This window comes from Saccopteryx leptura, chromosome 12, assembly GCF_036850995.1.
Source record: "Saccopteryx leptura isolate mSacLep1 chromosome 12, mSacLep1_pri_phased_curated, whole genome shotgun sequence".
Lineage (NCBI taxonomy): Eukaryota > Metazoa > Chordata > Mammalia > Chiroptera > Emballonuridae > Saccopteryx > Saccopteryx leptura.
Genome location: NC_089514.1, coordinates 37104496 through 37119638, shown reverse-complemented (window position 1 = coordinate 37119638; position 15143 = coordinate 37104496). Strand labels below are relative to the sequence as shown.

Here is a 15143-nt window from a genome sequence, read left to right as displayed (position 1 = left end):
CAGCGACCCAGTGCTCAAGCTGGACGAGCCCGCGCTCCAGCTGGTGACCTTGGGGTTTCAAACCTAGGTCCTCAGCATCCCAGGCCAGCACTCTATCCACTGCACCACCACCTGGTCAGGCCAGATAAACTTTTTGAGACACTAATAAATTAAAGTTAAAAATTATTAATTATATTAGAATCACATTTCAGTCACTATACCCAAAGTTATTTGAAAATCACTTATTTACAAATCATAAAAGATAAGGCAATTGAACCTAGGTCATTAGTCTAAATCAGTGGTCCCCAACCCACGAGCCGCAGACTGGTACCGGTCCGCAGAGAAAGAATAAATAACTTACATTATTTCCATTTTATTTATATTTAAGTCTGAACGATGTTTTATTTTTAAAAAATGACCGATTCCCTCTGTGACATCCATCTAAGACTCACTCTTGATGCTTGTCTCGGTCATGTGATACATTTATTTGTCCCACCCTAAAGGCCGGTCCGTGAAAATATTTTCTGACATTAAACCGGTGCATGGCCCAAAAAAGGTTGGGGACCACTGGTCTAAATGTCAAAGTAGATATAAAAGTTCTTACATACAAAATATCATATAAACTATTTTGGCATTTCATGAGTTTATAATTTGAAGCTTCTATATTATTTATTTAAAGTATGATATATGTTTATATGACTTTTAATTGTTTTTCAAGAACAATTAACCAAGTAGTTGAAAAAGAGCAGTTAAAACTAGTACACATGGAGATACATATGACATTTGAAATTGAAAGATATTTCAAGGGCAAGGTATGAAAAGGACAATTTTAGAAATGCCACAAGGATTTGTTTCAAGTATTTGTTAAGATTTTTCATTAGAGCCTGATTAGGCAGTGGAGCAGTGGATAGAGTGTCAGACTGGGACGCAGAAGACCCAGGTTCAAAACCCTGAGGTTGCCAGCTTGAGCGCGGGCTCACTAGCTTGAGTGTGGGGTTGCTGGCTTGAGCCGAAGGTCACTGGCTTGAGCAATGGGTCACTTGCTCTGCTGGAGCTCCCCTCCCCCCAGTCAAGGCACATATGAGAAAGCAATCATTGAACGACTAGCAGTGGTGGTCAACCTGGTCCCTACTGCCCACTAGTGGGCGTTCCAGCTTTCATGGTGGGCGGTTCTGGAGCAACCAGAGTATAAATAAAAAGATAGATTTAACTATAGTAAGTTGTTTTATAAAGATTTACTCTGCCAAACTTAGCGAAAATCCGACATAAAGGACTTGGTAAGTAATTATTATTATATGTTTTAACTTGCTGTAACTCTGCTTTATAAATTTTATAAAGTAAAGTTACTTCCCTACTTTATAAATCACCATTACTCTGGAACTGGTGGGTGGTTAGAAAATTTTACTACTAACAGAGATACAAAAGTGGGCGGTAGGTATAAAAAGGTTGACTACCCCTGGACTAAGGTGTTGCAACAAAGAATGGATGCTTCTCATCTCTCTTCCTTCCTGTCTGTCTCTCTCTGTCAAAAAAAAAAAATAGATTTTTCATAGGAAACAAATAACTTATTAAAATCTAAAACCTAGTTCTACTTGTCCTCAAACTTTTCCTTTTGTTACCAAAAGAAACAACATAAAAGATAAAGCATCATGAAAAAACATAAGCATTATATTCTGATGCAGTGAAAAAACCATATTATTTAAAGGCCAAAATAGGCCCTGGTTGGTTGGCTCAGTGGCAGAGCGTGGGCCTGGCATGTGGAAAGTTTGGGTTCAATTCCCAGCCAGGGCACACAGGAGAAGCCCCCCATCTGCTTCTCCACACCTCCCCCTCACTTCTATCTCTCTCTTTCCCTCCTACAGCCATGGCTTAGTTGAAGCGAGTTGGCCCTGGCACTGAGGATGGCTCCATGGCCCCACCTCAGGTGCTAGAAAGAGTTTGGTTGCTAAGCAATGGAGGAACACCCCAGAAGGGCAGAGCATCGCCCCTTAGTGGGCTTGCTGGGTGGATCCTGGTCGGGGTGCGTGTGGGAGTCTGTCTCCCTGCCTCTCTTCCTCTCACTGAATAAAATAAAAGCTAACTAACTATATAAAGACCAATACAGAAAGGCTTTATTTTATTTTTCTATTTTCAATGTTTTTATCTTCCAAAAATGTCTTGAAAAGGGAATCAAGTGAGGGTGAGATATGGAGAAATGCAGGACAAAGGCAGAAGTTGGGAAAGTAGAAAAAAATAAAATAATATGAATAATTATGAAATATGACGGAAAGCAGAGTGTAATTCAAAAAATTTGTCAAATTATGCAGTGATACATTTAGTCATAGCTTTCATAGAAAACCAGTTTTTTTGTTTTTTTTTCCCGAGAGGGAGGCAGGCAGTGAAGGAGAGAGAGAAAGAGAGAATGAGAAAGAGGAAAAGAGAGAGAGAGAGAGAGAGAGAGAGGTGTATCAAGTCATTGTTCCATTTAGTTGTGCCATTGATGCTTCTAATATGTGCCCTGACCTGGGCTGGAGCTGATGCCCTGAGGATTGAGCTGGCGATCCTGGGATCAAACTGCAACCCCGGCACTGCGGGAGGATGCTCTACCCAGCGAACGACTGGCCAGGGCAAGAGGCAGTGCTTGATGGAGCTCTGTGGGAGCACTGCGGGAGGATGCTCTACCCAGCGCACGACTGGCCAGGGCAAGAGGCAGTGCTTGATGGAGCTCTGTGGGAGCACCGCGGGAGGATGCTCTGTCCAGCGCACGACTGGCCAGGGCAAGAGGCAGTGCTTGATGGAGCTCTGTGGGAGCACCACGGGAGGATGCTCTACCCAGCACACGACTGGCCAGGGCAAGAGGCAGTGCTTGATGGAGCTCTGTGGGAGCACCGCGGGAGGATGCTCTACCCAGCACACGACTGGCCAGGGCAAGAGGCAGTGCTTGATGGAGCTCTGTGGGAGCACCGCGGGAGGATGCTCTACCCAGCACACGACTGGCCAGGGCAAGAGGCAGTGCTTGATGGAGCTCTGTGGGAGCACTGCTGTTGAGCCACAGTTTTGAACCTGGTGTTCTAGGACTTGTACAGTCTCAAAATTTAAAAATGTTTTATATACATAATCTCACATCAATAAATTTCCAATTTGTACATGAAAATTCCTTGAAAGCACCGAGCAATAATTTATGTCTTTATTTTTGATGGTCTGTATTAAAAAGTAAGGCACTCAATAAGTTATTTTTGACTATTTTGTTCAGGTATCAAAAAAGTAAAAATATTTACAAAATTTTAAATATTATTGTGCTAAACCTAAAAATGACTTAAAACCCACCACATATACCACATATACAATCTTACTAATATTATTGTTTGCACATTAAAAGAAACACAATATTTAAAAGCTAAATTGGGAGAAAGGTTTAGAAGGTTAAATTGTTAGGAAGGTTTAGTTCTACTTTAGGAAATTTCCTCCACTGTATTATATTGAAAACTAGAAACAGATTTTCACATGTACCTTGACTAGCCACTAAGTGGCAGTAAGGAGCAGACGCTACCCTACTTCCCACAATGGTTGGAGAAACAGTACAGAGAATAGGCCATATTAATTTTATAATTCTGACCTCTAATTAACATTAAAAAACATATATAAAAATAAATTGAGATTTTATTCTTCATTCAAATTTGGAAAATCAAAGAAACATGAATCAGAACCTAATATGTCTTTGAAAGTCAAATTTTCTAAAGAGAGAAAAAAAACTAGACTGACACTAGTAAGTTTGTCCATAAATTTTCTCAAGGATTTACTAAAAACTTTTTACAACTTGGTGGTTTCATCTCGTATTTATCACTGTAACTTAATATGAAAAAGCATTTTAATATATTTCCGGTTAGACTACAATGAAGCTGACTGCCTCTGGGATGCCAACTGCTCAAGTGACCAGACGAGGTTTTCTAAGTTCTGCATCACTTTGGTACACCACAATGCATAATATAATTGTAATACAAAATAAAACAGAATAAAATACTGAATAATATAAAATAAAGTGAAACAACTTACCCACACAGTTTTACGATATCCTGTATAGGTTCTATAAAACTGGGCCAGTTTTTAATTTTTCCTGCGCACAGATTCAGAATTTTAAATATCTGTGCTATATCCCTTAGGGGCTTAAATATTTTTAGTTAAGAAATAAAGTTAAGATTAATATTTCTATTGACATATTCTTTTTTTTTTTTTTTGTATTTTTCCGAAGTTAGAAGCAGGGAGGCAGGCAGACTCCCGCATGCGCCTGACCAGGATCCACCCGGCATGCCCACCAGGGGGCGATGCTCTGCCCACCTGGGGCGTTGCTCCATTACGGCCAGAGCTATTTTAGTGCGTGAGGCGGAGGCCATGGAGTCGTCCTCAGTGCCTGGGCCAACTTTGCTCCAGTGGAGCCTTGGCTGTGGGAGGGGAAGAGAGAAATAGAGAGAAAGGAGAGGAGGAAGGGTGGAGAAGCAGATGGGGGCTTCTCCTGTGTGCCCTGGCCAGGAATTGAACCCAGGACTTCCACACACCAGGCCGATGCTCTACCATTGAGCCAATCATCCAGGGCTCTATTGACATATTCTTTATAGTACTTGTGTCAGGAAACCCTATAGAATCTCTATTTTGTTAAATGTGGTTGACATTATTTTAATTATACTTATTTTGAAGACTAAATAGGAAAAGTTAGAACCATGTTTTAAGGAATATTATTTAATTTTTGTCTCAGTAACCTCTTAATATATATTTTTTTCTCCTGTCACAACACCTTTAGAATTTGATCACCAACTACTACACCACGGATTCAGTTGATCAATAACTTACTACTGGCAATAAGTAATGACACGTTGAAAAAAATTAACTTAATAGCTCCATCGTATCCTTCATCCCCACCCGCTCACACGGAACAGGAACTGCTGTGGAATGAGCAGCTCAAGCCCACCTTCCTTTTCTGCACCACTTTATTCACATTACTCAGATGCAATTTCTTGTTTTTAAGGTTTAAAATGGTTGAGATTTTATTTCATTTAAAGCCTGCAGATCTTCACATAAAAGCACCTTTTTTATTTCCTATTTTAAAAATCCAGTTGGTACAAAAACAAATTTCCTAGATTTGGTTTTCCAGCTAAGGGAACATGGTGGCCGTGACTGGCACTTCTAGATGGAATCTTGTCACTTCTAGTCTCTTTCTAGGAGTGGAGAAAAAGATGGGAGAGCTAGATCTACCAGAAATACAAACCTCTGTTAAATTCCTACAGCAGTGACCAAGACACTTCTCTAACATGTTAGAGATTTTGGACTTCTGACCTCTAGAACTATTTATAAGACAAAAAATATTTATGTTGTTTTAAAGCACTCTGTGGTAACTTGTTACAGCAGCAATAGGAAATGAATACATTTTCTAATAAAAACTCTCCCATTTCAGAATAAATGGTACAAACATACATATATATGTAAAGGATACAAATCCATTCTGATAATATTGCACCAGTTTCTTGACACACAGGAGTTGTTTTTCTTTTAAATCAACCTAAAACAAATTATCCTTTTTAGTTCTTTTGTGCTGAGATTTAAAACTTTTCATTAATATAAAAAGAAACTAAACATTAAAATTATCAAGAAATTCTTAAATTACTATATTATAAGGCAAGGATTATAAACTATTTCCTGAAACAGTGGAGGTAAAAATAAACTAGCATTTAAATTTGATTAGGAAATTGAAAATTAAAACTACACTTACATGAGTAGCAATTGTTTCCAGAAATAATATTAATAGTATCTGAAGCCTGTTGAGCATTTTTTTTTATGCCATAGAACATTTAGGCACCATATATACATAGCAATCTTCAAAACAACCCTATTGGGAAAATACTATTATTTTCCCTCTTTTCCAGAATAAGAACCTCTTGCTGAAATAAGTAATTTGTCCAAACTCAGACAGATAATAAGTGGTGGTGTTAGGACTTAAATTTGGCAACCCAACTCCAGAAATTGTATTTTTAACTTCTAAAATATACCCAGTGCACTGGTGCAAACCAAACAGCTTCAGTCAATTAAAACAAAACTATAAAGTGATATCTTTTTATGACTGTATCACTTCTGTCCTTTTAATCTTTTTAAATTGGTCATAAGAGGCTGTGCCATTTTCTATATAATCGTCCCTCGCCATATTACGGTTCACTTTTCGCAATCTCACTGTATTGTGGATTTTTAAATTGTACATATCTTATTTTGTATTGCGGATTTTTTGATATATTGCGGGATTTTGCAGTATATAGGTATTTTTATATATTTATTATTTTAATTATTTTTGCGGTAAAATAAGCAAAATAAGTGTGGGAAAGGTTAATAACAGTGTGGAAAAGGTTTATAAGAGTGTGGGGAGGGTTTATAAAGCCTTAAAATACAGTGGTACCTTGGGATATGAACAGACCAACATGTGAATTTTTTAAGATATGAGCTGCGACTCGGTCCATATTTTTTGTTCAAGATCTGAGTGAAATTCTGAAATAAGAGTCATGATTCGGGAAGCTGCCGTTAGTTGGCACACGGGTCCAGTATTGGCAGTTTGATATACGAGTTGACTGACTTACAAGCTCGGTTACAGAACGAATTAAATTCGTATCGCAAGGTACCACTGTATATATAAATAATAAAATAAATATAAGTTTGCTACTTGCCGGATTTTCGACTATCGCGGGGGGTTCTGGAACCTAGCCCCCGCGATAGCTGAGGGACCACTGTACCTTTTTTTTTTTTTTTAGGCTATCCTTACTGACAACTAGTAGCAGATTAATGTAGTTGAGGTTTCTTTTCATTAAAATGCACATATATTCACAATTAGAAAATAACTTGCATAACAAACAGAGCCAGCAATAAAAAATTCTTATAAAACCATTATTTTTCTTTTTTCTATGTAATAATGTAGACCAAAAAAAAAGTCAAAACAATGTCTAAATTTTTGTGCCTATTAATCATTAGCACATTTCGTTTTGCTCGGCTCTACCACTGTCAGCCCATTTTCCACTGACTGAAAGCCTGCAGTCAAGTCTTGAGTAACATCAGCAGACGTGGTGTGTGAGTGTGTACGCATATGCATTTACTGTCCTTTTCCCCAATGTTTGAACTCTCAATTTTGAGTCTTTATCTAAAATAATTTTATTTTCATTACATTCTAAATAAGATTTCTCTCAAAACATATTACCTATGAGTATGTACGAGTATATATATATTCATACATCCTGATTCCATATCAGAGAAACTTAAGGAATACATCATGACAGTTTCTCTGCGCCTGCTCCCCACGCTGCACTTGGCAACAAGCAATACAGAGGCCGGGTGAGTATTTCTCCACTTTTACGCTTCTTTTTAAATCCACCATGGATTTGTTCATCCCCCAAAACCAAATCTATCCCCCCCCCCATCCTCATTACCAAGTTAAACATATTCATATTAAACTTAAACAGTCTTCGAATATAAGACAAACACTATTGAAATGTTTCAAGAGGTGAGAAATGAGACTTCTGCTGGAGGAATACATGTTACTTTTCAGGGAAATCAATTTATATGGCAGAGAAATTTTCTCTCAAAGCTTACTTTTTTAGTCTCTTCAAGGAGTCTGATGACACGGTTTAGGTCCATAGGCTTTAAAGCACCCTAAAAAACAGACAACTCTTAGATTTCTATATCATGATAATCAAGAAATATATCAAACACACTATTTTCATACAATATTGTTTATTCCTTGGCAATTTAAAGGTATCTTACGACAAAAAGATAGTGAGGGGAGAATGAAAGCAGATGAGACCTTATAGGAGTAAATAAATTCTGGAGTTATAAAAAAACAAACTTCTTGAATCCTAGTTTTATCTTATAATCTTAATGTCTTTAAATTTCACTAGTGTCAAAAGGCCCAAGAGCATCTGGAATAATAGCAATTCCATGCTTTGGAAAATAAAATGATCTCCTTCAGACATACTGCATATCTCACGCATTCATATTACACTGAGTTTATCTACGCAGATATTCACAAGACTAACTTCTAAACTATGGGGGGGATCGCCTTCCTGGACGAGGTATCCCCTCTCACTGTAAGTTGGTACTTACAGTCATCCACATTGGAAAACAGGAAACTCCAAGTTCTACAGATTTTCCAGCTTGTATATTTCTTGAGCCCATTTCATTTTACTGATTTATTCAGTTCTCATCTCTCAATTGCTTTCTTGTGTTCTCCCTGCCTCCACCCACTCTTGTACTTTTCAACATCAATCTCTACATGGTAAGAATAATAAAACTCAAACCTGAACATAACTAGTCTGAATCATTCAGTGACTCTCCATTAATGCCCCACCCCTCCTCTATTTTCATTTATGTCGTTGTAATCGTATTCTTCTCCTTGGTTAACTCCCAAGGGTCAATCTTTCAAGACACAGGTCAAGTGTCACCACCCGAGGGATGAAAAAGGACAGAACAAATGTCCCTCCTCTGTGCTCCTATTGTCCCTAAACGTATAACCAGTACAATTCCCATCAGTGTTCTAAATAGTTTACAAGGTCGTCCCCCCACACCCTGCCCCAGAGTTCACCGGAGGGCAAAGAACGGTCTTCTGGGCCCAGCACCAGACGCAGGGCCTCCAGGGCGAGGTCACCACAGTGAGTGGGAAAGGAAGCAGGAGGCGCTATCCTCCCCAGTTTAAGTTTCTAACTCTAGTCTGGGCTATATTTAACTTGGGGATTAATGCTTTGTTGTATAACATTTTCTTTTTAATTCAAATGTTGTATCAAAAGTGATTACTTCTCTCAGATGAGCTAAGCTGTCCCATCTCCTTTGTTTCCTTCCGCTGGTCAGTCCTCCTTGGACACTGACCTCTTACAGCAACAATTTTCAGAGATGATGTAATTAATGTGTATTCAAAAGGGAAAAAATCCTACTTATTTCTCTCATCTAAATACACCTATTGTTATTTTTATATATTATTTTGTTTTTATTGACATGAATAAATACTTTACATAATTTTACTTAGTGCTAACACCACTGTACTTTCTGCTTTTTAAATCTATAATACAAACATTTCCATATTTCTACACAGTCATTATTCCTTGTACTCTTAAGTCTAGAATTTTCTTTCCTTTTGATAGGGTATCAATGTAGTATACAATCAATAATACACACACACACACACACACACACACGGCATATATTATATACTTAGGATTTCTCCTTTACTTATCCTTTGCCTCTTCCCACAAATATTTATAAGCAGCTTCTGTGTTTTAGTAAACAGGTGTGGGGAACACACGGCCCTGACCTCAAGTAGGTACCAGTCCGGCATGAGATGCAGGTAATGCAGGCAATATGCTATCCACTGCTCCATGGATGCTAGAAGGTGTGCTCTGGAAGCATCCAGAAGAGGCACAGGTGGCCTAGGGAGGAGGAAAAGGGGAAACAGGGAAGAAGGGGCTATGTGAAGGACCTTTGGAAACTACTGAATGGTTTGAGGGACTAAATATATAAACAGATAACAGCCAGACTGTGTGTGTGTGTGTGTGTGTGTGTATGTATATATATATATATTGCAATAGAACTATGGCCGACAACCTCTGCAGCAACCAGCTTGGGGAGCCAAACCATTTCTGTGGCAGTTGGCTTAGCAAAGTCAGGATGTGGTCGCTGAAAAGTCAGAATTTGGCTAAAGACTGCCAGATTCCTTCCTATCTTCTGTTCCCTCATTTGCCAATCAGGACCCAGAAAAAGCCAAATACGCTTCCCAAGTCAATCGCACAGGGTGCCTGCTTCTGTTAGCTCACTTCCCGCTTCCCCATGGCAACCAGGGGCAAACAGAGCACGCCCTTTTCCAGAAGCCTTCCCTTTTCCCTTTTCACCAGAAAGCTTCCCGGCCTGCCCTGGAGTCTCCAGCAGATGGGAGTAATGCTGCTGACACTATTTCTAAAGATAAGCTCTGAATAAATAGCTCTGTTATTTTTGGAGAAGAGAATCCTAGACCCTGGAAGGAGAGGTAGTAATGAAAGAAAAGGACAAAAGAGAAAGGGAAGGGAGGAAACACACACACAGATTCACAGGTATACTTGTTGTGGACTATTCTGGCAATGACCTATTAAAAGTATTTCCTCTTTTTTCTTTTCAACCCATGCTTGCCTGCCTCATATACCCTTGTTCACCCTGACCCCTTTACACCAAGTAAAAGGAGAATGAATGAGAATTGTAAGATACCGAATTCACCTGCTTCCCAGTCTTGCCCGGTGCTTGGGAGAACAGCAGTAGTGGGCAGTGTTGAGCCCCCTTGCAGCCTTGGAGCACCCCTGCAGTCTTGGGAGTGCACAGCTACTGTATCTCAAAGTTCCCAGCCCAGTTGGGACACTGCCACAACTCTGATGAGAGAAATACTCCTCTTCTCCTCATGCAAAACTGCTGTTGCTCTGCAGGTTACTGTGTAAATATCTGACCATCCTCAGAGAGCTCAACCCTATTCCCACAGTAAACGAGTTCCCCAGTCAACTAGCCACTCCCAAGGAATTCTCCAAGGCTCCAGGAGGTGGACACAGGAGACAGGGCTCCTTACGCAGCCTGAGACTTGCAAAGTCCCCAAAGTAAATCCCAGAGTGGTCCGAGCCATTAGTGTGAGGAGGCGGTGCCGGGTTCCTCCATAGAATTCCTGTTTTAGTGTTTACCGTGGCTCTCTGGGGGAGGAGCAATGGAACCCTGCATGAAACACAGGACCCCCACGGGGGCACCACAATGGTGATCCCAGCGAGTATTGGGAAGTAAAATCTCCCAACAAACAAGCTTGAAAGAATTAATTTCGTATAACAAAAGTAAATTCATAACCAAATACAGGCACAATATAATAAATCAATTATAAGTACCATATGTTGTCACGTCTATGTGGAATCTAATGAACAAAATTAACAAAATAGAAATCAACTCAGAGTTAGGGAGAACAGACTGACAGCTGTCAGAGGGGAGGAGGTTGGGGAGGCTGGAGGGAAAAGGTGAAGGTTTTAAGAAAAAACAACAATAACAACGAAAAACTCATAGACCGACAACAGTGTGGTGATTACCAGAGGGAAAGGGAGGTGGGGGAGGGAGAAGAGGGTATGGGAGGATAAATGGTGTGGAAAGAAACTTCAGTTGGGACGGTGAAAACAGAATACAATAAAGATATGATGTATTATAGAATTGTACACCTGAAACCCATATAATTTTATTAACCAACGTCATCCCAATAAATTCAATTTAAAAATCAATGAAATACAAAGGGAGAAACAAACAAAATCAATTCTCTGACCCGTCCCATGATCAGCTTCAAATTCACATTAAAACGATGCTTCATTTCTAAACTTAATAGCAGTTTCCTCCCCTCTGGGTGCAGGTTTTACTAGCGGCAAATTTAAACGCGGGAGAATGTATAGATTCTAACAAGAACGTCACTAGAGGAAAGGGATCCACCTACAAAAGCACAGTGTAAACAAAGTGGTCAAATTCATGTTTTCTCTGAGAATGCGTCCTTCTCCCAAGCCCTTGGTAGTCACGCTTCTGCAATTAAAGCTGCAAAGCCTGGCCCGCTCAGTTTGGCGGGACGCTCGGGGCGGACCTCGTGGCCCGAGTCCCCAGGCAAGCGGGTTGACGACAGCCAAACCCGCTTGCAAGCAGCGCAGTTCTCGGAGGGATCAGCTTTGCGCTTGGAACCTTCGTCCCAAGGGTCCCCCTTGTTTCCACGTGGGCCCCCATTTCCGCCCTTGCTGCCCCGGCCACTGCCCGGGCCTCGCCCCGGCTTCCAGATCTCAACCTACCCACTCCACACCCCCACCACCCGGACACGGGACCATACCTGCGCGTCTTCGTCCTCCGTCACCACTCCAATTACCGGGATCGGGCGAGGGCTGCGGGACTTGCTGCTGCCCCCGGGCCCCGGGCCCTCTGCGGCCGCTGGAGCCTCCGCTGTCGCCATGGCTGCGGCGGAGGAGTGTGGGATATGGGGGTCTTCCGTCCTACACGGGACCCAAAGACGCCCTGCCACCGAAAAGCGAAGGCCACATGAGAGCCACTAGAGTCCAGAAAAGCGGCGGGGGTCCGAAAGTGGCCTCGGCCACCGCGACGCCCCAGTCATCGCGCCGACGCAGCCCAGCCGCGGCCCTGGGCTCCCGGTAGTCCACAGGTTGTTAACACAGCCAGCGCGTTGCTAAGGGCGGGGCCAGAGGTGGCGGCCGCGCCCGCTCCTACGGAAGCCCGGGGTTCCAAACCACCCCAAACTCCCCACGCTCGGTCCCGCTGGTTTTGCGCGCTAGACACCCACACGTGGCCGTGGAGGGTTACCTAGGCGCAGTGTCTCAGTTTTGGTCATTCGCGCTGGGCCTGCTTCAACCCCGCACGAGTTGGTGGAGGTGTGAGGTGTGGATGCGGGATGTGTAAGTGATGGATGATGGACGCGTAATGTTGGAAGTGGATCAGTTTATCGCACCCCGGAGTGCTGACCAGTGTCATCTACGTTTCCCAGCCGATTATTACCTCGACTGTACTTGAGTGGCCCTACGGGGCAGTTAAATAAACAAACAGAGCATTTTACAGAATGTTAGAAGACTTCTGAGTCAAATCTTTGAATCTAGAACCAAATTCCCAGAAGCCTTACTTTTCTTATCTGTCAAGTAAGATAGCTGTGAGAGGCTACAATGAGATGATAATTTTGTAAAGAACTGCTTGGCATATAATAAGCACTCAGTGAATGGTCAAGGTTATCATTATCTTTACTATTACTGTGTTATCTTTTCAATGCATCCTGAGGAATAGTCCAAGAATGGTGAAGACTTTTAATGGAAAGCTTCTCATGTTAATTATCAGTATAACTTAATCACTCCAAACATCTTGGCTGTGAAAATTTATTTAAGAACCCTTTAAAACTTTTAATATATTTTAAACTCCAAAAATTTAAGCGTGAGTTTTTATATCTTCTATAAAATTTATGGACTAAAAAATTGCACAGAAACTCCATAAAAATAAATTTCACTGCTCAGGGTTTCTCTCATTTGTAGAATAAGCAAGTTGATCAGTGATTCCTAAGGTTCCTTAACCAGTGCAGACACTGAGTGACATTTTTGGTCCCACAAATAAAAAGAAATAGAAAAACTACATTGAGCCTGGTAGTACTTAATGTAGATGACACCCAAAACAAACAGAAAAAAACCCCAAGCTTCTAACCAAAGGTGTACAGATACACACACACACACACACACACACACACACACACACACATTTTGTCTCATATCCAGAATACCAGTTTCCAATTTATTAGCATAATTCCCATGAACTCCCCCTTTCCAGTAGTGGATGTAAGTTTAATCATTATTCATTGAGCACTCTTAATATAGATTTTTGAAGCCTCTAAGATAACAGCACAGGACACATCTTTATGACACCTAAACACAGAAAGACGAAAGATGTAAGGGCAAAATGACTATTAAAATGGTAAACTGTTTCAGCAAAAAGTTAAATTAACAATAGAGAAACAACATGCATAGAGAATAAAGATGTTTCAATCTGATAACAATTCTGCAGATTTAACATGTCTATTAAGTTACTGTAGGTCAAATAAGTGTGTAAACATGATGTATACATTTGCGCACTTATAGTTTGCAGTGGGTGTGGGAGACAGGCTGTAAGCTGCCAAGGTTTTTATAGCCTAAGGCTTAGTTTTAAGACTAAGCCTTTGCCACCCTTTTAATACTAAGATCTTTTCAAAACTAAGCTTTTCCCCACACCGTTGACTGTTGCATGATGTGGGGTGGTTCACTCTTATGAGGAGTCCCATTTATGCCTCCGATGAGTGGCTTTGTATCAGAGACTTCCTTATTTGTATATTGGCTTAAAGACTTTAATTTCTACATCAGGGGTCGGGAACCTATGGCTCGCAAGCCAGATGTGGCTCTTTTGATAGCTGCATCTGGCTTGCAGACAAATCTTTAATAAAAAAGTAATAATGTTAAAAATATGAAACATTCTCATGTATGTATTTCAATCCATTCATTTCCTACCGCTCATGTTCATGGTTGTGAGTGGCTGGAGCCAATCACAGCTGTCCTCCGGGACAACACCAAATTTTTATTGGATAATACATAACGTACACAGGTTGTTGTATGGCTCTCACAGAATTACATTTTAAAATATATGGCATTCATGGCTCTCTCAGCCAAAAAGGTTCCCGACCCCTGTTCTACACTATAAAATATAGCCAACTGAGAGCTCTCTTACTCAGATCTTGTCATCAGCATTGCAGAGGAGAGGCAGCTAAATGGCGAAGTGCTGAAGGAGAAGCCAGTTTGTGCAGAGAGAAGGAGATGGGGAACAGAGGTGAATATGGCTGGTGAGGTAGAAACCTTTGATTCTAGGAATACTGGGATGAGTCAGTGGCTTTGGGAGCCCTGAATGGAAAAGGAAGTGTTTTCCCACTGTGTGTATTTCTCACCCACTGAGTGCAAGCTAGGATTAAAGGTAATGGCCCACCAGTTCCTGGCTCTGTTGTTTCATTACCGTCTGTCAGAATCAAATGCAAACCTGCACGGTCCAGGCAGCTGTGATGGTGGCCGTAGCTACTGGCTTTACAGTTACAAATAGCAATTTCTTTTAAAAAGCAGCCGTAGATTTAAAGATTACCTAGACATTTTAGTAGGTTGACCTACATACAATATTAAAATTTTTTTTTTTTTGTATTTTTCTGAAGTTGGAAATGGGGAGGCAGTCAGACAGACTCCCACATGTGCCCGACTGGGATCCACCCGGCACGCCCACCAGGGGGCGATGCTCTGCCCATCTGGGGCATCGCTCTGTTGCAACCAGAGCCATTCTAGCTTCTGAGGCAGAGGCCACAGAGCCATCCTCAGCGCCCGGGCCAACTTTGCTCCAATGGAGCTTTGGTTGCAGGAGGGGAAGAGAGAGACAGAGAGGAAGGAGAGGGGGAGGGGTGGAGAAGCAGATGGGCGCCTCTCCTGTGTGCCCTGGCTGGGAATCGAACCCGGGACTCCTTCATGCCAGACCGATGCTCTACCACTGAGCCAACCAGCCAGGGCCATAATATTTAATTTTTAAAGTTACAAAATTAAATGTTTTTAACATAAATGTAATATTAAGAAATATTGTTCTGTTGATTTTTTTCT

At 41.2% G+C, this 15143-nt stretch overlaps 1 protein-coding gene across 2 annotated transcripts in view; it reads right to left on the bottom strand.

Moving 5' to 3' along the window:
* CFAP69 (cilia and flagella associated protein 69) overlaps window positions 1-12144 on the bottom strand; it is a 64352-nt gene extending 52208 nt beyond the window's left edge. The window contains exons 1-4 of one of the 2 annotated variants that reach the window (XM_066354172.1): window positions 11828-12144; window positions 7576-7635; window positions 5444-5509; window positions 4012-4121 (exon numbers count right to left, since the gene is read on the bottom strand). In XM_066354172.1, coding sequence (XP_066210269.1) covers window positions 4012-4121; window positions 5444-5509; window positions 7576-7635; window positions 11828-11947 — 356 coding nt within the window. In that variant the 5' untranslated portion in view covers window positions 11948-12144. Of the gene's footprint in view, window positions 1-4011; window positions 4122-5443; window positions 5510-7575; window positions 7636-10218; window positions 10342-11827 lie in introns of those variants that run through there. The other variant, XM_066354173.1, reaches the window with a different exon arrangement.
* Window positions 12145-15143: the final 2999 nt, after the last annotated feature.